Consider the following 23,870-nt stretch of genomic DNA (forward strand, 5'->3'; position numbering starts at 1 on the left):
TAGAAAAGTTGATCAGAAAGGGCTGCTTGCCTGGATAACTAAAATGCTCTGAAATCTACTATATCCTCATCTAACTGAGTAATCCAGGAAAGTGTAGGTTTAAAAGTTCTTAATTATCTGAGCCACACAAAGCAGAGACCACAGGGGAGCAATGTCACTGTGCTCCAAGCAGAATCCATGATGCCTTATTGACCCTTTGAATGATGTGTCCCTCTCTTGCCTGTGACTCATTAAGCAATGCACAGTATTTCACTAAAAGGGTAAAAAGAAAACAATCAGTTTGACACAGCCTAAACAACTTCTAGGCCTGCCTGCCTTCCTTCTGACAAATCATAATGAGGTGCCTACCATTTTTGAGGAACTGGGCTAGTTGTTGGGCTACTTTGAAAACACGACAGACAAGCCTCCCAAGCTCCCGTGGAGTATATTGTCTAGTGAATTATTAGGGGTCAGGAAATTACTAGACTCACTGAAGCCTCAACTTCAATGACATTCTATAATTTTCATGTGATTGGCAAAATAATGCTGGCTCTAACAATATCAAGTTCTTAAGCTACCGAGGTACTGATGTAACCAGGGTAGCGGGACTACTTGAAGCTATTTAAGTCATTGGTTCTTTTTAAAAATTTTTTGAAAACTATTTTATTTTATTTATTTATTCATGAGAAAGAGAGAGAGAGAGAGAGAGAGAGAGAGAGAGGCAGAGACACAGGCAGAGGGAGAAGCAGGCTCCATGCAGGGAGCCCAATATGGGACTCAATCCTGTGACTACAGGATTACACCTGGGCCAAAGGCAGGTGCTAAACTGCAGAGCCACCCAGGGATCCCCAAGTAATTGGTTCTGAATTAACTGTAATGATAGAGGGAGAATATGGGAAACATAAATAAAACAAAATAAAAAATAAATGTGATATTGAGGTTTGCAACTATGTTTTATTTGACTTTACTGTTTTGAAGACTTATCCACTGACTGTATTTTTCTTTAGATAATAGAATTAATTGATATTCTTTGGGATTAGAACATAAAAAGACAAAGTCCCTGGCAGTCTGGATAGTAAGTAAGGAAAGCCAGTCTTGGAACCTACCTTTGTTATTCATCATCTGAAAACTCTAAGCCCTTCTTGACTCTTTTTTGCCCTTGAAGATCCCAAGGTCCCAAGATCTGTGCCTACCCCATGCCTCGGGATCTGTGTCCTGGATCATATCATACACCTCCTTGAAGTCTAGAGTGATTCACATGTATCTTTCACAATGATATTCTTGATCACTAGGTTTGTCTGTCTGTACATTCTCAGGATCACTGGGATCCCTTGATCCTGTTCTCAACTTGATTAAGGTTAAACACCTGTCCCTGGTTCAACTCTGCAAATGCCATTCTCTATACCTTTTTTTTCAGAATAGTATACTCAACTTAAGAAACCCATTCTATGTGGTTTACATTGGCCTGACCCTCCAATCATTCCAGCTTCTGCTGCTGTCAAACTCCACCCTTCCCACTGCTCTGAATATACATTTCCTCTCATGAGATTGAGGCTAAACAAAAAAATAAATCTATATTTTCACATAGTTTTTATTTTTAAAACCTCTTCCAATAAGATGTAGTTGACTCTGTTAATTCTATTTGGTATTTTTAAAATTCTATTTGGTATTAAGGCAAATCAGAAAATGAACAAATTTCATGGAAAGTGCATCTCTCAGTGATTTAAACGATAGCTCCAACTTTGTTAATATTTATACTTAGAAAGAATCAAGTTTAGGGATTTCTCAGCCATGATATTTGCCACATATGCTAATTTATTCCTGGGCTTGACATTGTTACTAGAGTGCTTTCCTTTCCTTGGTCTTCAAAGGAAACTTTTAAGGTGGGCAGCATCGATTCCTATGTATTTAATCAAGCCATAATAAATGTATTCATAAAAAAGAGTCATGTAATCAAAGCATAATTTTCAATCCCCACTCATATGTATGCTGAAGTAACATAATGTAAATAGTCTGGTCAAATTAATTAACTGTGATTCTTCCAAAAGCCTTCCTCAGTTTAAATCCTAATACACCAGGGAAATCAAGAGAATAGTCAATGGCATCTCCCATCCCTGTGCAGCAATGAGCTTCTTTATCCCTCTACCAACAGCTGATTATACAAAATCTGCTCTAATTTCTTTTCCAAAAATATAAGTGTACAGGAGAGCAAAGGTGAAACGAGAGCCTGAAAACCCAGATCTCCTTTTTGGTGGGAACTTTTATTTCCTTTTAAGTCCTTTCAATTTTACGTCTACATGGGCATGTCACAGCTTCTTCACACTTCTCATCTACAAATAAGGGATAATAACGCTTACCTACCTCATGGGAAAATTAAAAAGAAGAGTGATTTAATGTTAATAGGTTCTTTGAAGATGAAAAGCACTTCATAATTGCTAAGTTCTATTCTACTTTATAAACCTATCTCAAAGATATTCCTCTTTCCTTATGCTCATAACCATTATTAATTAAAAATAATTATCCTTTCTCAACCTCATTATTTAAGTGCACACAATATTTATGATGTTCCCATACAACATATGTTCTGTGCCTTTACCCAATATTATTGCCTTCGTTTTTGGATCTTTATGTTTTCTAACATCTCACATATTGGTAAATTGAGTGAAAATCTGTTGCTTCTGCCTGTGGTGAATTCATTTCTCTGTGTGAAAGCCGCATGAACACCTAGCTTTCTTCTTCTCACGGTCTCTGAGGGCACTTGAAGCTGCCAGCATCCACAGCAGTGTTTCTCCAAGCCCGGCGACCCTTCTACTGGCATCAGAATCCCTGGGGTGCTTGTTAAAACGCAGGTGCCCAGAGAGTACTCTGTGAGTGGGTTCTGGAAATCTGCATTTAAAACAAGTTCTGCAGTTGCCAACTAAAGAGAATCACTAACTCCAAAGCCCTCATCCTTTTTTTGAACTGGAAAAAAAAATGCTCTGAAAGTCAGAAGTGGAGTTTTGTCTTAGGCATCAATCATTGTATTTGATGCACAGACAGGGGAGCAGGGATGGAGCGTAAAGGCCTGTCTCTTCTTGGAGCACCTGGGTGGCTCAGTTAGTTAAGCATCTGCCTTTGGCTCAGGTCATGATCCCGGGGTCCTGGGATGGAGCCTCCTGTTGGGCTCCCTGCTCAGCGGGGAGCCTGCTTCTCCCTCTACCCCTGTCTGTCACTCCCCTTGCTTGTGTTTCCTCTCTCTCTCTCTGTGTCAAACCAATAAATAAAATCTTAAAAAAAAAAAAGGACCCGTCTCTTCTCAAAGCAGAGGGTATGAAGTGGCCTGCGGGGCCTCCTCTCAGCCCACTTACCTGCAGCTACATGCATCTGTCTTGCTACCTTCCACTACAATAAATAGGGGAGGGGTTCTTCTTCTTTGCCAAAGCCAATCCCCTTCACATGCCAGCCTCAAGTGCGCATCTGCAACCTACACCTGTTAGCTCTGCACCCCCAACTAGAAAAAGGTTGCTATCCCAGTTAGGACCTTCTCTCATTTTCATCACTAGAGTGTGACAGGTCTTCTTCCCTCCTGCCTCCTCGGGGCTCTTGTGCCATCAATTTCTTGCTCTCTCTTATAATGGGGGTCTTTGTTTCTCTTCTTACATTGTCTCCTTAAAAAAACTTACACGCTTCTCACTGCTCCACACAGCAAGGCTCCTAGAAAGAGCCATTTTTAGGGCTATTGATTGCTAATATAAACTTTTAAAATTGAAGTATGACTTACACACAATATCCTACTAGTTTCAGGTATTTGTCATAGTAATTCAGTATTTTTATATATTACAAAATGCTCACCCCGGTAAGTCTAGTTATCATCTATCACCATACAATGTTATTAGAGTATCATTGACTGTCCTCTCTATGCTGTGTACTACATCCCCATAACTTATGTAAGCAGAACTCCCTTTAGAAATTGAACACACAGTGCAAACAGCAGGGGCAAGTGCCAACAATAATGACATCCTTGCTATGGAGCTGTTCTGGAACAGGTGTTAGGAAAGTGGAGTTTTGGTTCTTTGCAGCTCCCAGTCCTCTAGCAGGGTGACATGTCCCTTCTTGCTTCCGTGCCATGCCCAGCATTGTTTTCTTTCCCTCTGCTTGGTGCACATTCCTACCAGCTGAGTACAGGATTTGGCCTCAAGCTAGTCTCTCATCTCCACAGCGAGTGGTGGGTTGGACTTGGCCCTGGCAATCCCACTAGTGGTTGCTCTGTTATTGCTCCCTTCTGGTCTACAGAAAACTGAGGCATGGTACCTGGCCCTCCTGCACAGATGCAGGCCTGCTGGAAGGGAGAAGGTGGCCTACTGGGCAGGTGACATCACTCGGCCTAAGAGAACTGCCTGCCTGCAACCCGCCTAAGGAACTCCACATGAATCCTGATTTCTGAGAAGCATGGCCTCTTTCTAGGCTTTGCCCCGGAGTCCAGGAGGCAAGTGTCCTGGAAACAAGTGATTAAAGCAAGTGGGAGGCTCTCTTCTGGATGGACTAGAAAGAATCAGAGCATGTAGTCAGGGGCCTGGCTGCACTGAGGCTCTTGCGGGGTCCCTGCTCAGAGGCTGGGTTATGTGGATCCGGTAACCAAAGATGTCCAAAAAAAAATGACTTATTCCAATGTTGAACATATTTTTACGATACTATACACTTGCAGAAATATTCTTTATCCTGCAGAAATGTGGCTGCCCTTGTTGAGCCATGCGACACTTTCCTTTCCCAACCCCTTTCCATATGGGAACATCAAAGCAGAGTTTCTCAACAGGGAGACGTCTGCCTCCTAGGAGACATCTGGGTTGTCACAACTGGGGATGGTGGTGGTGATGCGACGGTACCTCGTGAACAGAGGCTAGGGACACTGCTAAACATTCTACAACACACGGGGCAGTCCCTACAAAAAAGAATTATCTGGCCCCAAATGTCAATAGTGCTGAGGTTGAGAAACTGCAGATCAAAGGAACCAGTCTAGCTCTCTCTCGCACCTTCTGATGTCCCTGTAAAATATCAAGGATGGAATGATAGCATCTAATTTAAGTATGGGTGAGGTGCCGGTCGCTTTTGCTGTGTCTTTACAACCAGCCTGCAGAATAGGCACTGTTACCTCAAGGAAGCTGAGATTCAGGTAGGTTAAGAAAACTGCCCGGGTTCACACAGCAGTGAAGAGCTGGAGTAGGAATTTACACCCAGGTGTGCCAGGCTCTGAAGTCATCCCCTCTTGCTGGGTGGCACCCTGCCTCAGGAGCTGGAATGCTGCCTCTGTGCCAGAAACCACACTGGGTGCAAAGGGCAAAGACGAAAAGGTGTTGCCAGATTCAGTTTCAAAACTAACACAAATCTCTACAACGCGAAGACCTGGGAGGGGGAAGAAGGATCTGAGTGGGCAAGTGGGCAGCCACCCAGCTCTTGGTGGAGACTGGCTCTACTTTCTTTGTTCTAGATACTAGAATTGAATGTGAATTCCACTGGCAAGCAGTTCCAGTTAAAAGTGTTTGAACAGCTTTGTTTCTAAAAGAACTCCAGAGAAGTTGAGGTTGTTTTTCAGAAGAAAGTCCAGGAAAGAAATCAGGAACTACAAAATATTTTAAGTGGGCTTTAAAGGGGCGGGGGGGGACCCATACGATTGAGAGGAGAGGGACAGGGGAAAAATAGGGAGCAAGGAGAGTGGATCGCAGCCCTGGGAGACACAGGGGGAGGATGAAGGAGCACTGGCCAGGAGAGGCAGATGGGGTCTCAAGGCCAGAGGCCTCAGGCCTCAGGATAGCCTGAGGATCCGAGGACTCTGGACTTCATTCTGTAGACAGTGGGAATTAGTAAAGATTTTTGTGCTGAGTAATGGGGTGAGAGGTGGCAGAAAGGGATGGAGAAAGGAAGAGGCCAGGTTGGGAGAGCCAGGTAGCAGCACGTACACACAGCGTTCATACTACGTGAGCCAGAGGAGGCTCACTGCCAGGCAATCCGTGTGCCCAGCACAAGTCCCAGGGGTGGGAGTGCACAGAGGACTTCAGGTTTGAGACATGCTTCCCTCTAGTAATTTAGCTAAGCTCTTAGTACCAAATGGCATTTTTTAGTCTTTAGGAATTTATTTTTAAAAAATCGCACACATACAATCTTTAGATAAATTCACTAAAATGAATGTAGATCCCTTTTTAAAAAAATTTTTTATTATCGATGGTCTTGTCTTCTCCCATCTCAGTTGTTTCCTCTCTCCTCACCTCATCTCCTGTGACTAAGACGTATCTTTCCATAGTTTTCATCTAAATCCTCTATTCACATACTAATTTATTTATACTCATGTATCTATGTCCACACATACATAATTTTCCATCATTCCTTTTCTTTTTAAAGATGTATTCATTTGAGAGAGAGAGAGGGAGAGAGAAAATGTGAGCAGGGGGAGGAGCAGAGGGAGAGAGAAAGTCCTAAAGCAGACCCACCTCACCCCCACACTGAGCATGGACCCCGACACGGGGCTGGATCCCAGGACACTGAGATCATGACCTGAGCCAAAACCAAGAGTTGGACACTCAATTGACTGAGCCACCCAGGTGCCCCAGCATCTTTCCTTTTCAAATTTCAGATCTTATTGCTCATATTTTTCTGCTTCTTCTCTCTACATGTTTTGAAGAGCTCCCCCTCCATCACCTGGCAAGATCTTTGTCAGTCCTCTTCTGCCTCATGTCACTATGCAGTGGAGATCCCCTGTAAGGAGTTAACCAGTCCCCTGCTGATGGGCATTTGGGTTGCTTCCACATCTATGTCTTTGCAGCCAGTGTTGAAACAAACACCTTTGTTTTGTTAGGCAGCACAGGATAGCATTTATTTATTTATTTATTTATTTATTTATTTATTTATTTGTTTATTTATTATTATTATTATGTTTTCAGGATAGCTTTTAAAAGTCGGCACTCTAGAGCCAGACTGACTAGGTTTGATTCCTGGCTCTGACACTTAACTAGCTGTGTTGACCTTGGGCAAGTATTAAACCTCTCTGGGTATCAGTTTCCTCATTTGTAAAATAGAGGGGTCATAATGGGATGTGTGACTCATGTAGAGTGTTTATAAAAGATACCTGGCCCATCGTAAGCACTCCATAAATATTAACTATTATTATAGGGGGACTTATAGTAGTGCTTTTGTTTCTGTGAGACAGATTCATGGGCTGATGGTTACATGAGGTTTTACATTTTTTTGGTGTATATCATTGGTTGTGTTTTTAAAAAGGCTGTAACAATTCATGTTTCTACTGGTAATACATGAGGGTATCCTTTTGGCCATGTCCCCTTCCAAAAGAGATTCATATAACTTCTTAATTCTCGCCAATTTGATAGTTATGAAGTGATCAATCTTTGTTTCTTTATTTTGCGTTTCCTGATCATGGATAAAACGGAAATTCTTTTTATGGCTTTGCTGATTATTTGGACTTTTCTCTTCTCTGAACAGCTTTCTCATGTTCTCTGCTGATTTTTCTAGAGCTGTCTTCCCTCTTCAAGTTGTCAGAGCTCTTTGAAAACTACATTACGGATTTTCAACCTCTGATTTCCCTGAGTTGCAAAGATTATTTTTCAAAATCAAAAGCCTGCCTTTTGAGTTTGTTTATGGTGTTTCTACTGTAAAAAGTATTTTCATTTTTATGTATATTCAAACATGTCTTTTCTATTATAGATTCTAGGGTTCCAATCATGATTTAAAGAGTCTCTACCACTCAAGGTTTTTTTAGGTTTTTTTTTTTTTTTTTTACGTTTTAAATAGCACTTATGTTCTAGAAATCTTTAAGTATCTATAAGCAATTTTGTTACAATTTTCACATACTCTTTCGGATTAGGGAGAAATGTAACTTAACATTTGTTGCAAAAAAATTAAAAAAATTAAAAAACATTTGTTGCACGGCTCATTGTACTGGCATCATTAACTAATGAACCCATTCTTTTCCAACTGAATTGAATGTATTAAATATATTAAATTCTCAGGTCTATGTTTGGATAATGCAAGTGTTCAAAGTGAGCATTCTTTCTAATGGTTTTGAAACTTTACCTGGAATTTCTCACAAGTTCTGAAGAAAGCGGGGTGAAGAAATGAACAGAAGGGACACAGTCACAAGGTCACAGCCATTTCAATGGTGATTTCTAAACTAGTTTACAATCCACAGTTTCTTCCTAGCCTTGCTAAGAAGGCTACTCGGATTCAGCCAGAAATGGGAACCATGAAGCTCTTGGTCTACCCAAGACCCTAGTGACTGCTACTGGATGAGTTGGGGTCAGGGAGTTCATCTGATTCTGACTCAAATAAAAACTACACACTGATCTCTTCTGTCAGGAGGGGCCCTGGGGGGTTGAAGGGCCAGGAGACATCCAGTGGGTTTTGCGGTATTGTGGTTTCTACCTACTAATTCAAGACTCGGCACATATAGCAAGGGATATTTAAAGTACGCTATCCAGGACTTCTTAAGTTCCATAAAACTCTACAATTACATTTAATACCCATGTGGCCAACCTCTAAACATGTTCAAAGGAGTCTCTCTCCTCCCTGTACCTCCCTTTGCTAAAGACCTAAAAGCAGAAGATTTCTACCACCCAAGTCGTGTCTGCTTGGAAAGGGAGAGAGGTCAGGGCAGAGGCAGAAGGAGGGGAAGAGTCTATGCTGCAGTTAGCAAAGGCTCCTGGAGATTTTGATTTGAGGGGTCTTAGAATTCTGGTTGTGACACTGAAAAAGTTCTATTTGTCACCATCACTGGCATAAAATGACCGCATGGACCTTCTAGTTGTTGAACAGAAACTGATAAGACAATGTCGAATTTAAAACCTGGCTTCTGAAAATTCTTGCACTGGTGATTAGTAAAGAGTGACTCATATCACAGTAACTGCTTAAAATGAGACATGCTGATACTTATAACAAACAGAGCATATCTGACATTCCAGAACTCTGCCTCAAAATAGAGAAGCCATTCACCTATTTCAATTGTTTAGGCTTCCGTGCATCTTAGATTTGCTCTGGGAAAAGTGGCTGTTAGAATCATTGAGACAGAAAAAGAATTTCTAGTGGTGATTTTAGAGAGGACAGTTGGGAAAATCTTAAATTACATTCAGAAATGAGCACTGTCTTTCTGAATCTCAAATATTCTGAACTAAAAATTGAAATGAGGTTGAAACTCTCATAACTAAGGATTTTTAAGTGAAGAGTATTCATTCCTTCCATCCATCCATCCATCCATCCATCCATCCATCCATCTTTCTTGCTTCTCTCCCATACTTCTTTCTTTGCTTCTACACATATTTATTGAGTGCCAGGCTTGTGATTAGAAAGACAAGACCCTGGTCTTACAGGGCTTCCATTCTAGGGGGAGAGGCAAATAATAATGAGTTAAAGGTGTACAAGATAAATATATAAATATACTTTCATAAAGAAATAAATTCTGTCATTATGAAAAGCTGTTAAATTGGAGAGGTACAAATGGATGGGCTATTTTAAATCAAGTGATCAGCGAAGGCCCTTAGAGGAGATGTTTAAGCTGAACGTTAATCTTTCTTATTCAAGCATAATAATTTGAAAATATATGCATTTTGCACCATTCATACTCTATTAGACATAAAAATAAGTTTGAAGTTTTACACATTTATAGTTTTGTCACTTCCACTAAAAATATATGAGGATCTTTTACCTGGTATTTTCTTATACATCACTTTATAACAGATGGAGAATTTTGAATACTTAACCCATCATCTATAATCCCACACCAAGTTTTGTTCATTTGTCCACTTTCCTTCTGAAACAACTCCATTTCCACTGCTTCTGTCCTAATTGATTTTCTTTTGAAAGGACTATTTCAAGAGTCTTTTAAATGACACCCCTAATGCCCACTCCTATTCAACTACTTGTAAGCAAGTTGACTTTCTAAAATACAAGACATTCCTCTAAAAATATTACATTGTCATCTTCATGATAAAATCCAAACTCCCTGGAATGCCATCAGATGCCTTTTCCTACTGATATGATGATGACTTTATAGCTTCTTTATGTCTCTCTATTTTGTAGCCACACCAAATGGACATGTGTGTGTTCACCCCCTGTCCTGCTGTGAATGTTGGGACCTCTATCTGGAAGTCCCTTATTCCCACTCATCCTCAAAGCTCCTTATACAACATGATAAATGCATAATGAGGTATATATATATATACACACACACAGACATATATATATAATAAAATTTTTATGACATGTAACACTATAATCCTAGGGAAGTTTGCTGCTTACCTCCAGGACATAAAACACTTAGGTCATAACATTGGTTATGTCTATACCTCATTGTCTTCATGTGTAATAGCAGGATAATCAGTATCTGGGTTATAATACGGTTACACGAAAATGTCTGGAACAGTGCCTGGCATGGTTGGTAAGCCTTCAATGGATGTTTTATTATTTAGCTTTATATTAACTTCTGTATCTCCAGGGTTATAAAACCAGCATATGATAGAGATTAAAATAATAAAAAGATCAACATATGAATACCTCATTAATATGGAAATGGTAAAGAATAAAGATATAGAATTTGGAATGTTATTTTGAGATTTCTGTAGTCAAAGACACATATGATAGACACATATGATTTAGCAAATGGTAGTATTTCTAGTGGATGGATTGAAAGTCCTGAGCTGTAGAGGCTCTTCTGGTCATTTTTAATCCTTGCCTTCCATCTGCATGGGTTACCCACTGTTATTTGGCTTGCAAAGTAACCTTGGGGACTGGCTGCTATGGGCTGCAATATCTGGAGATCCCCTGTCCTCCAGTTTATGGATGGATGGTTTGGCCAGTGGGAGTGGAGGATGGAAGAAGATATCCTTGATAAAAGGTCCATCCAGAGAATTCTGCTAATGCATGCAACATCCATGTATAACACAGTTTCCCTCCTCACTGCGATAAAGTATAACTTACACATTGACATAGCTGTCTTCAGCTCCTCATAGAGGAACAGAAGACAACCAAGTCAAGTTGAGAGCAGGAGCCAGGCAGCAGGCCAGCCACCTTTCTCAGTGGAAAGTGACTGAGGCCACTCTCAAGTAGCATGCCACAGGTCCTGCAAGTTCTGTGCTTCTCATTAGGTCTTCATTTGTGGCCTTACTCTGTGTTTGCACTAAAATGTGCTTGACTGCAAGGTTTCCTTCAAAATGTTGGGTCCCGTAATGCCACTAGGGTGCTAACCTTATTACCCTAGACCACCATCCAAATGCAGCTCCCTTGGTCATCTGAATGCTCTTACTTCCTTGATCCCCTTAGTTCTGTTTACCAAATCCTATGCTCTGGAGCCCTGGAGACCCCATTCTATTGCCTACATATCCCCTCTGCTCCTCTTCTCTAGCCTGCCTCTCTCTCTTCCAGAGGGTCTCCCCTGAGCACCTTCTGCTCCCACCACGATGCTCCTTCTCGTATCATGTTCCTTCAAGGAGCTCAGCTCTTTGGCTGCTCCTTCTTAGTTTTCTCAGGGATCTACGACTCCATGCATGCTTGCACATCCACATTGTCCACCTTGTTGTGGGCCTTGGCTCTGGTTGTCCTCTGCATAAGCTCTGAGGGCTCTCATCTTCTCTCAAAGCTGATTCACTCTGCAATCTCCCAAATCTCAATTTCTAGCCCAGATGTTTTCCTGCTAACCAGAGCCATAGTTCTAGTTATATAATACATCAATCTGTCTTTGCAGCACAAAATGCAAACTACCTGCCAAAGAGTAAATTCATTATCTTTCCTATAAATATTATTTAGGGGCACCTACATGGCTCAGTTAATTGATTATTTGACTCTTGGTTTCTGCTCAGGTCATGATCTCGAGGTGGTGAGATCAAGCCCCATGTTGGGCTCTATACTTGGCGTGGAGTCTACTTCAGGTTCTTTCTTCCTCTTCCTCTTCCTCCTGCTCATGTGCTCTCTCTCTCTCTCTCTCTCAAATAAGTAAATAAAACATTTGAATATCATTTACTTCACATAACTCCCATCGTATAGTATCAGTCCACTCATCCAGGACCTCTGACATATGCTACACTTCTCTCCCTCCCTCACCTCAGTGAACATTCCTTCAGTGAACCAAATAGTTCTCTTCTTTCTCCAAGGTGGCCCTCAAGTCAGTCCCTTCCTTTCTCAGACACCACCTCTGTCTGAGTTTGAATCTCTATTGCTCCCCCTTGACTCATCAATAGCTTTAGAGCTGGTCTTGCTCTTTCCAGTTTTACCTCCTCAAACGTGTCTCCACGCTATGACAAGATTTACTTTTCAAAACCACAAATCCAATTGCAGTATTCACCACATAGGGTATGACCATCTGCTTCTGTTCCATCCCAACCTCACTTCCCACCACAACCCTGAGTTCATTCTCTGCTCTGAACTGTCTACACTGCTTGCTTAAGGCTTCTCTCATAGCCTTTCAATTCTTACTTCCTAATCTGGCTCCTGGGTATATCTTCTTTCTCCTTCTCTGCTGAGTCTCCTACTCAACTGTCCCTTAAGATTTGATGTAGCCATCCCCTCTTTTTATAAGATCCACTGGCTTCACTTCCCACACCCCATTTCCTACCTTGGGTGGAGTGAGACATTTTTCTTTGTGATTTAATATAATTCTCAGGCATAATTATATATGCATCTTAGGCTTGCATACATACACATGTGCACGTGTGTTAAGCATGCATAACCAGGCATTTAAGACATTATGCATAGTTGTTGGTCTACTCATATGCTGCTCCCACTACCACTCCACCACTCCTTGAGGGAAGATCTTTCTCATTTCACCTTTGTATCCTCCTGGCACATAGTATGTGCTTGATTTATAACTGGTGAATTAATGAAGGTATCCCCACAACACCTCAGCATAGTCATATGTGGTATAATATTTGATGAAAATATTTCTTTATTGATTGCTGATTCTAATTTATGACTTTCAAGACATCATGTTAAATTTCATATTCGCAAACTAAAGGATGATTGAGGGATCATATTAAGTATAATATGTGTTTGTATGTACTCTTGTGTCATGGGTGCTGCAGCAGTTTCTACTGTTACAACTGCCTGATGTGACCTAAGTCAGAGCTGGCATTCAGTTCTTGGGGTCATAACTCCCCTTAAGGGCCACTCGTCTGCTCCATCTGCCCTGTCTCTGTGTTTCTGCTTCACAGACTTCAGCATCCACTTCTTGATAAGTTACAGGAAAAGGAACAAAAAAGGGCAACTTCTGGCTCTTCACTTGTGCCAAACACTTAATGTAGATACACGGCTGCCTCAGCTCAAGAACTTCAGAGCTAAGAGTTTTTGGAGAGAGAGGGCATGTGCAATAGCTGGAAGTCTTAGCAGAAGTGGGTTATTCTGATGCTTTAAAACAAAATGTGGGCATTTGGGCTCTAAGCCAGGAGGCCAGGGATCACCCCAGTTGCTCCCTTCCCCAGCAGCTGTCACAACACATCATAAATGAGCAATGTCAGATAAGAATCCACATTAGCAGTTTCCAGGACTCATTTCCCTCCTAACAGCAGGAGCTCCTACAGTTAGACTAAGAATAAATTTCAAATCAGGTGTGGTGGTGCCACAGCAGGAAAAAGCTTGCATCCTAGATGTCCCATGCAGCTTTCTGGAGACTTCTAATATCCATATTTGAGGTATCTCACACACAGAACTGCATAGAATTGACTGATACTTAACTTCTTACACATTTCAGCAAGTGGTAATAGATGTCTTGATAAAAGAGAACCAAAGAGATAATGGATTTTCAAGCCAGGGGGATGCTCAGAGAGCACTTGGCCCAGCAGCTTTACTTCACAGTAAGATGTAGAAGCTCATGTCCACAGTCCTAGAGCCACTGGTCCACAATAAAAAAATTTCAAACTCATGAATAGCTCCAAGAAGCCTCCACTGGGGACTCTTATGATATGTAGACTTTTCAACATTTAGTAAAAATTTCAACATTCAACTATGTCTACTTACCTTAGTGTTTCCTCTGAAGGCAATTACTGGCTCATCAACTCAATTTGCAGTTGATAGTAAATATGCAGTGTCTTTAGTAATTTATTTCATGTTCTGGGTGAAAACTAACTGAGTCTTCCTTCTAGGGCCTTGTTGTCCACTCCCATCACTCCTCTTAATATCTAGCCCACTACTCTACACAAGAACTAGTGCTGCTCAAGTCCATACTACTGACTTCTGACTAAGAGAGACCAGAACTTTCAAGCATAAGGAAGCAAGTCTTCCAGATCTTACCATTCGAGATGGTTTTCCACAAACGCGGACATGGGGCTGATCTGCACGGTGTAGGTATCATTTGCAGAGTACTCAAAGAGTCCATAGTATGGGTTGAAGAGCTCCTGAGACAAAAGGAAGAAGAACTCTCGCGAAGGACCACTGTAGTCCAGGCTGCAAAGGAAGCAGAGGCCCAGGAAGCTTGTTACATGTGGGAGGTGGGGGCCTGTTTCTATCCAGGTGCTAGTGTGTTCTTTCAGTCAGTGCAAAGGAAAGCAGAGAGCAGCCTTTGTCCTTTACAGTGGATCCCCGTGGGAGCATAATTGGCTGTAGAAAATGAGGATGCAGTTTAGGGGATATGTTTTAGATATCCATGAATAAATTCTTTTTTTTTTTTTTTTTTTTTAATTTTTATTTATTTATGATAGTCACACAGGGAGAGAGAGAATGGGGCAGAGACACAGGCAGAGGGAGAAGCAGGCTCCATGCACCGGGAGCCCGACGTGGGACTCGATCCTGGGTCTCCAGGATCGCGCCCTGGGCCAAAGGCAGGCGCTAAACCGCTGCGCCACCCAGGGATCCCTCCATGAATAAATTCTTATGGCAGTGTTTCTTAACCTTTATTCAATCATATATAACACCAATTGGATAAAGCACATACCTGGCCCATTAAAAATGAGGACCTTGCCGTGAGAGGCATAAAAGAATTTCCTGTGATAATGAATGTGTGTAAATTGAAAAAACTTCCAGGTTTGTTCCAATATGCCCTCCTACGTAGGCTTGGCCTCCATGGTTAAGATTTTTTTTTTTTTTTTTTTTTTTTTTTTTTTTTTTTTTTTTACAAAATCACTGAAATGCTATAAAAAATTTGCTATGTAGTAGTATATGTGCACTCTAGGAGGAAGAGATTTTTGATCAGATACAAAAGTGTACACCACCTGATAAAGTAAAGATCCAATAGCTTAAGTCTGTATTTTTGGCTTATGCACAGTATAAGTGCATAACCTCAGACCCTGGCACATGCCGATAATCTTGGGCTTTTGAAGAGCATAAATTCTAAGGCTTGGCAATACCTGGGGAGAGAAAGACCTCCTGGAAGGACATGATCAGAATCACCTTGGGGCAAAAGTTAAGAGCCACCTTGTTTTTTTCTTGAGAAAAATCACCAAGATCTGGTGACTCTGGCCTGCCCACATTGAGTGAGATGTCTGCATAAAACTGCTGGTGCCTCACCCCTCCTCTCCAACAAACGTGACGTAGAGCTTGTTTCGCTGAAGCTCCTTCCGGGAATAGGCCATGACCTGATTGAAGGTTCCCTCCAACAAATGGTCCCGACGAATGATGAGCCTGGGAAGAATTCATATGGGCAGTGAGTGGTGGCTCCGAGCTCTGATGTTGGAAAGTGTTCTGGATGAGTTGTGAGTGCCCGAGCTTATATGGCCTCACTCTCCAGCCTCTCCAACGAGGTGCAGATTCCATCAGTTTGGCAATAGACTTATTTTAATGCTCTTTTGGAAATACTGGGAGCATGAGAACAACATGTACATTCTTATAATTGGATGTACCCCATCACACCGGATTTTACTTTTAGGATTCTTTTTGGAATTGATCAAAAATCAATTCCAGCTGGAATTTTGAGTTTAGATTCAGATTCTAAAGATGAAAATAATAAACCCACAAGAGAAATATACAACTATTCACTTAGACCTCAATTACAAAGTTATAGAAGTCACAAATTTGACTTATGAGTTAAATTTGTCCCAAGAAAAAGTAAAAGGAAATACGTACTTTTTTTGTTTAGTTCAAAATTCTTGGTTTTCTGAAAAAGTCTACCATTAATTTTGTATATGCTTTTGTCTGAAATCTGTTTTTTTCTCTCTCTTCCTCTTCTCTTTCCTTCCTTCCTACTTCTCTTCCAACCTAACTGCCTTTCCTCTTTATTCCCAACTTCTTTTTTGCCTTCCTCCCTACTATGAATATAACTGTTACCATACCATGGAATTCAATCTCCAAAAAGTATCACAAAGGTATAGGGAGAAAAGGACAGAAAAATCTAGCATATGAATTCAGTGACAAGCACTGGAGCACTCACTTAATTTTCCCTGGACCCTGACCAAATCCTTTGGCTTCCAGTTTTCGGTAGAAATTGCGGAGCTTGGCCTCAAAGTCTCTCCGGTAGGGTGAAGGGGCTCTTGCGCTGGCTCTCTGTAAACCTGCAGAGAGAAGCACGTTGTCTGAAGGTCATCACTGAAATATGGAGCAATGTTAGAAAAAGGGCCAACTAGAGGCACATTCCTATGTCTTCATACTTTTCTTCTTAAAGAAGTTTCCCTTGATTTCCATTACTCTTTCAGTTACTTTTATAATAAAATGAAAATGATATAATGAAGAGAAAAATGAATTCTGACAATAAACACTTATGTCTTTTACTCCACTTCGGGTTGTATTTCTCTTAAAAATACCTTGATAAGCATATCTACTGGCTTAATTGTACTTGGATAATCTAAAACAACACAAATCAAACTAGTCTAAACTTTTCTTATAAGTTTCTGTATTATAAGAAATGATTGTAACTATAACAAGGCAACTCAGAGTATAACACACACGTATGTCATACTTCTCTAAATATATTGACCCTAAAATAAACATGGGTGTCCAGTAGGGCCTAAACATTCAGGAGTTTATATTAGATGGTCTTGCATCATAGAAGAAACTTATAATAATAATAATAATAATAATAATATATTTTGTTGGTTCTATATAGAAGTAGTTTTTATATCACTTAGAATTTTTTGTGAATGCCTTATCTTTATACACTTTTTAATGAGGATTCTATTTAAAAGGAATAGGATTCTATGTAAAAGGAATAGAAAAAATAACATTCTTCTCCAAGTTTTATAGATGGCCAGAATCATGGCTTGCCCCTTCAATAACTACCATATTCCAGAATTTATATTCTAAAGACTGATATCTACAAACCCACAGGAATGAGACTATCATTACAAATTGAGATGATTGCTATCCATGAAGGAAACGAACCCAGTTCTTTGAGATCACAGAACACTCTGGCCATGTTCGGGAAGGCTTCCCTGGGGAATAGCCGAAGAATAAGTAAGCATGAAGTAGACTGAATTAGTTAGGAAAGACTTTGATTTAACTAAGATAAGAGATGAGCTGGGCGAAGAGCAATCTAGGTAGAAGATCAGCACGTGCAAAGGTACTGCAGCAAAATGGAAAGTGGTGCTCCAGTTTACCTGGAGCGCAGGGTGTGAAGATCAGAGTGATGCAAAACAAGCCTGGTGGGGTGAGTAGGAGATGATCAAACAGGATAAGGTCCATTCTGTTAAATATTTTTTTTTAATACTAAGCACAATAGGAAGCCATTGCACGAGGGCTGACATGATGACATTTGAGTCATGAAAACATCAGTCTTTCTGCAATGCAGAGAAAAAAATGAGAGGACTAGGATAGATTTAGACAGCCTAAATTGGACTAGTGTGGTATCAGCGGAGGTGAGAAGTGGAGTAGACTGAGGTGGAAGGGACTGCAGTGACAGTCATTGAGATGGAGAACAAGGGAAAAAGAACAAATCTGTGGTGGAGATCATGAACTTGGCCTTCGATGCTGCTACTTTTGAATGTTTGATTGGAAAGAGACATAGTTTGAGAGAGAAGAGAAGAAACCTAGGGCTGAGTCTTGAGCATGGTAGGAAGTGAAGAATGAGTCTGCATAGGTGACCGAAGAAGTAGTTGAAGTGCATATAGTAGTGTCATAGAAGCTAACTGAAGAGATGACCTAAGAGGGAGAACAGTCAATAATCTCAAATGTGGCTTGAGGTGGCTTGATGTTAGTTGTGAGAATTACCCACTGGCCTGTGTGCCTGGAGGTCATGGTGACCTCCAGTGAAGACATCTCCTCTCATGCACAGGTGTGGAGTGGAAGGAGGGGCAGGCTTGGTAGGCTTGTAGGACTGGTAGCAGACATTTGGGAAAATGTCTACTTAATGGTTTCAATTTTATTAGTGAAGGGAGAAGGGATATCATTTGCTAGGAGAGATAGAGAGGGTTGGAGATTTGAGGGGAGCATAAACTTTGAAATAGCAGTAAAGGGGCACCTGGGTGGCTCAGTCGGTTAGGTGTCCAACTCTTCATTTTGGCTTAGGTCATGATCCCAGGATTGTGAGATCAAGCCCCATGTTAGGCTCCATGCTGAGTGTGGAGTCTGCTTAAGATTCTCTCTCTATGGGGGCAGCCCAGGTGGCTCAGTGGTTTAGCACCACCTTCAGCCCAGAGCATGATCCTGGAGATCCAGGATTGGATCGGGATCAAATCCTGCATCAGGCTCCCTGAATGGAGCCTGCTTTTCCCTGTGCCTGTGTCTCTGGCGTGCTCTCTCTCTCTCTCTCTCTCTCTCCCTCCCTCTCTCTCCCTGTGTCTCATGAATAAATAAATAAAATCTAAAAAAAAAAAAAAAGATTCTCTCTCCCCCTCTCCATCTGCCCCCTCTCCCCTGCTTTCTCTCTTGCTCTTTCTAAAAAAAAAAAAAAAAAAAAAAAGAAAAAGAAAAAGAAAAAGAAAAAAAAGAAAAAAAGAAAGAAAAAAGAAAAGAAAAGAAAAGAAAAGAAAAAGCAGTAGAAAAGTTTACCTAGGAAACATGGTAGAGTTTTCTTTTGGGTGTTCAAGATCATATGAGGTGAGAGAAGACTAATCTATAATGTGTAATTGGCCCTGTCAGATGAATTTGCCCAAGAATTCCTGAGCATAGACGTAGAGGAAGCAGATAGTGCATTCATCTAGGGGCAGGGTTCTGCAAACAAAATGGAGAGGACTGGGGAGCAAAGGCCATTGGCACAGATGCTACCAAGATAATAAACTATGGAATCTATGCTGGATAAGGGAAGGACAAAAAGGAAAGGAGAGGCCTGTGTGAACTAGAGGTCTTGATGAGGACAAAGGACAGTAATGGGAAGAGTAGTTGAACAAGTATATTGAACGGGAGTGAGATGCTTGAATTAGTGATTTTAGAGATGACGACAGGGATGGGAAGGTGAATGTGAGAACAAGTGGTTCTGAGGGGGGGAGGGGAAGGTCATGGCAGACCAGAAATTCCAGAAACCAGGAGGCTAGGGAAATGAATGGGTGTCCTTGTGGATGTTGAAGTCATTCAGGATGATGGAAAGACTTGAGAAGGAGAGCAAACTATGAGACAGATACCAGAGTCTGAGAATGACAGAAAGGCTGGTTAATGAGAGCAACTGGGGATGGTGGGGAGGCAGCTGAGTGGTATAAGCAAGGAAGCATGAAGCACATCAGCCTTACCCTTAGAGCCCCCAGCACCTGAGGTGTAAGGGAACCCATAGCCACCACTTGAAAAGAACTGTCCTCAGTGAAATGCCAGGTTTCAGACTATATGTAGAATGAGAATACAAATCTGTAGGTGCAAGTAGCATTTTCTGTCCAGCACAATGCAGTGTATTTTATAATATGACTTTTACTACTGCTGGTACTACCACTATGCCCATGATCAATTCTATGTATTTTTCTAGTAACTTAAGCTTTACAAAGTACTTTGGCATAAATATCTATGATTTGCTATCTCTGTAGCACTCAGATAAGTTTCAGGAAGGTCTAGAAAATGGTAATTATAAAATTCAACATCAAAATATTTGGATTATATAATCTAGGACCCTCATGGTCAGAGCTAGGACAATTAAGAATTAAAATGAAAAAAAAAAAAGAATTAAAATGAATTGTGGGTGCCTGGCTCAGTTGGCTAAATGTCTGCCTTTAGCTCAGGTTGTGATCCCAGAGTCCTAGGATCAAGCCTTTCATTGGGATCCCTGGTCAGTGGGGAGCCTGTTTCACCTTCTGCCTTTCTCCTGCTGGTGCGCTCTCACTCTCTCTCTCTCAAGTAAGTAAATCTAAAAAATAAAAATTTAAAAAAATTTAAAAAAGAATTAAAATTAATTGGATGATCGTTTAGGTTCATGGTATTAGTAATGGCTTATTAGGAAAGTTGATTCCTTTTATAAAAATTATGCAAGTAATTCTCATTTAGGAAATAACTAGTATCTCCTATTTTTCTATTTGTAATATGATTGCCTCCTTCATGTAATAATGTTAAAATCATACTTTACTGTTGAATGTTTGGACCAAAGTGCAGATATTTTATCAGGCTGGTACAATATCTACAACAAAATGGCAGATCATCATGTAGAGCAATAGGTGCCCCCAAATGGAAGGCTTTACTCCCCAAAAGTAAGTCATCCTGTGTGCACTGGAAATATTTGACTGTCTTCATGTTGGCTCTAGCAAAGGTCCTTATCTTCCTTATCCCAGGCAATGGCATCTCAATTATATGTCAGAAGCAGCACACATTGGGCATTTCCTTAATAATGCCTTTGGTGCACTGGTTTGGAGGAAGTGATGATGAGGAGATACTGACTTAGAAACAGATTTTAGCAATTAACAAAACTACCCCTAAAAGATAGTTCTGAGTGATGTAACTTGGAGGAGCCAAACTAAGATATTCTAGTTTTAGAGACATGTGGCAGTACCACACGATGCTGAGTGAGACTTCCCTTCTGGGGACTGAGGACACTGCTAAATTCTGTATCTCTTGTGAATTTCTCCAGTGGCTTCAAAATCCAAGCTTAGACACTGACTCTAGAAGTTGTGATAAAAGAACCTACTAGATTTTTAAAACTAAGTTCCTTTACTTCTAAAGTCATAAAAAGAAATTTGGGTTTACCACCAAGACTTTGAACAAGGTGGTGTTGAAAACTAAGCAACTGAGGAAAACTCTCCAATATCTGGATCTCATTTGGGAATATGGATTTGACTTAAACTAATTATTTTGATGAACCCAAGAGCAACATCTTCTTTTTTTCCACTAAACAGTTCAGTACATATTTCCTTATTTGGAATGGAAAATACCTATAAAGAATTTCTGTATCATGAGTATATTAATCCTAATACATAAAGGAAACTGTAGGGGAACAATTGTGCATGTAAGAAAACTCTGTAACATCTTTATGGGGACAGAATGGTGGTCCCTAGTCACCACATCACTGAGCAATTCCTTTACACCTAAACAGAAAGTTACTAAAATTAGTATCTAATAATATTCTGAGTCATAAGGCAAAATGTTTTAGAAAAGGCTCTTCCCCTCTAAATGCCTGCAGAGTACCTTTGGAATACAAAAGTAATTTAGAGCAGGGGTCAGTAGACTTTTTCTGTGATGGGCCAGGTAGTAAATATTTTAGGCTTTTGTGGTCCTCTGGTCTCATCGCTACTACTCAGCTCTGCTGTTGTAGTGTGAAAGTTGCTATAGAAAATACATAAATAAACAGGTGTGACTGGGGTTCAATAAAATTCTATTTATAGACACTGAAGTTTGCAATTCATATAATTTTCATGTCATGAAATATTATTTTTATTAAAAATTTCAAATTAAGAATGTAGAATGCATTATAGTGTGGGGGCATTACAAAAACAGGCAATTTGTCAACACCCAATTTCGACAGTGTGGTTTCAACTAGAAAATTGAGAGAGGGGAGAAGAGAGTGCATATATATATATATATATATACACACACACACACACACACACACACACACATATACATATACTACTGCTCTTCTTCTACCTTCATCTGGTGGAAACCCAGATGGACACTTACAGGAGATAGAATGCCAGATACTCAAGTTACCTGGGGAGTTCTGAGGTGAGGAACAGGGTGAACAGCGGGGAGAGAAGCTGTACCCAGGGTGGAAGGCAGCCTGCAGTGGGACATAGGACATAATCTCTTCTTCAAAGAGACTGTAAAGTAAGAAAAGAAGAAGAAGAAGAAGAAGAAGAAGAAGAAGAAGAAGAAGAAGAAGAAGAAGAAGAAGAAGGAGGAGGAGGAGGAGGAGGAGGAGGAGGAGGAGGAGGAGGAGGAGAGGAGGAGGAGAGTGAGGAGGAGGAGGAGAGTGAGGAGGAGAAGAGGAGGAGGAGGAGGGGGAGGAGAAGAAAGAGGAAGGGGAGGAGGAGGAGAAAGAAAAGAAAAGAGAAGAGAGAAGAAAAGGAAAGAAAGAAAGAAAGAAAGAAAGAAAGAAAGAAAGAAAGAAAGAAAGAAAAAAGTTAATTTTCTGTTCACGAGAGTGTTCATGAATTACGATATAGTGGTTACAGGTCTCACAAGGCAACAAAAGCACTTAGGTTCACTTAGATAGGCACATGCCAGCGTGCAAATTCTCAGTGTTATTTTAAATCCTAATTAATCCTGCAATAATAAAGTCTCCATTAAGTACTATGCACAGTTCTTGATACCTCAGTTGTGAATGTAAAGAAGGCAATGGGCAGCAGGTACAAGGGTGGGGGGGTCCTACTCTGCAGCTACTAGAATCCTCTAGAACAAATGCAGAGTGTTTCAACTATAGAAGTAGTGGAAAAAAACTGCCCAGAGCAGCCTTTCCAGAAGTGTTTCAGGCTTAGCCCCTTACCTCAGCAAAATTACTAGATCTGCATCACAGGACAACTTTTCAAGCCCATGATTACCCTCAGTCCGAATGTAATGGATTTTCTCCCTAGAATAATGTAGGAAAGAAAATAAGAATTACACACCAACACATAAACGAGGGCACACAACCCTTTCTGACTCGTTTCCCTGCCAATATGGCTGACTAGCGATAGTCTAATGTCCAGTGAATTTTGTGGTATTTTGAGCTCCTGTAGCAGGTTCCCATGATGCTCTACAAGGGATCACCCTTCCTCAGACTACAGGGATGGAAGCTGAGGAACACAACAAACGTAGTACCTCAGACAGCTATGACAGTTAGGAGGGAGGTGGGTAAGGAGAGCTGCCGGAGGACTGCTGTGGGCTCTCGGCATCTTGGGAGCCATGGGAGGAAAGAGAAAGAGGGCATCTCAAGAAATCTTACACCTGATGGAAAATGTATGATGCGACACCAGGGAAGAGAGGGGCTGGCATCCAGAATACCCGAGTCTTCCAGGTCAGTTTGAGCACAGGTCTCAATTTCTCAGTTTAATTATAATTTGCATTCTGACTCTCTTCGTGACCTCCAACTCAAACCTGACAAGTTATTCCGATGAATTTAGAGATAAATAATATTATTCTGATCCGATGAACTTGGTACTTTGCGTCTCTGGCATTCAAATATTATAAATGCCACAACCAAGAATCATTCCATTGTGTGCATGCTTCAAAGAAGTTTTCTTCCCTTTCTTGAAGAGATGCCACAAAAATCTGAGAAGATTTAAGGATTTGCTTTTTTTATATTTAACTTTATTTTTTTGTTAACATTTTAATTTTGAGATAATTTTAGAATCATATAGAGTTGTAAGAAATTAATACAGAGCCATCCAGTATACCGTATACTCAGTTTCCTCCAATGTATGACTTCTTAAAAATCTATTTGTAAAAATACTGCAGATACAAATTTTTCCTGTCTCTGATTATAATAAGATGAGCCCAAATCTTCATCATTACTTGCATATTTTCAGGCAACAATACAATAAGCTTGACCTTTTGGTGTGTGTATTTTTTAAAAGGAAAACTTTTTGGCCTCTACAAAATAAGATTAAACAGAGAAATGTGTTGTAATCCAACTTCTCAGTATAGGTAGCGTATCACTGCAATAAAGGCTATTGCCCAAA

At 40.6% G+C, this 23,870-nt stretch overlaps 1 protein-coding gene across 5 annotated transcripts in view; it reads right to left on the minus strand.

Annotated features, from left to right (window-relative positions):
* HECW1 (HECT, C2 and WW domain containing E3 ubiquitin protein ligase 1) overlaps positions 1-23,870 on the minus strand; it is a 448,536-nt gene that overhangs the window by 35,988 nt on the left and 388,678 nt on the right. For all 5 annotated transcript variants that reach the window (XM_049096371.1, XM_025449281.3, XM_049096372.1 and 2 more), the window contains 5 exons: positions 22,697-22,780; positions 21,922-22,031; positions 16,304-16,424; positions 15,445-15,558; positions 14,233-14,385 (listed from right to left, as the gene is read on the minus strand). In XM_049096371.1, the coding sequence (XP_048952328.1) occupies positions 14,233-14,385; positions 15,445-15,558; positions 16,304-16,424; positions 21,922-22,031; positions 22,697-22,780 (582 nt within the window). The remainder of the gene's footprint in view (positions 1-14,232; positions 14,386-15,444; positions 15,559-16,303; positions 16,425-21,921; positions 22,032-22,696; positions 22,781-23,870) is intronic.

The sequence above is a fragment of the Canis lupus genome, chromosome 18 (genome assembly GCF_003254725.2).
Source record: "Canis lupus dingo isolate Sandy chromosome 18, ASM325472v2, whole genome shotgun sequence".
Classification (NCBI taxonomy): domain Eukaryota; kingdom Metazoa; phylum Chordata; class Mammalia; order Carnivora; family Canidae; genus Canis; species Canis lupus.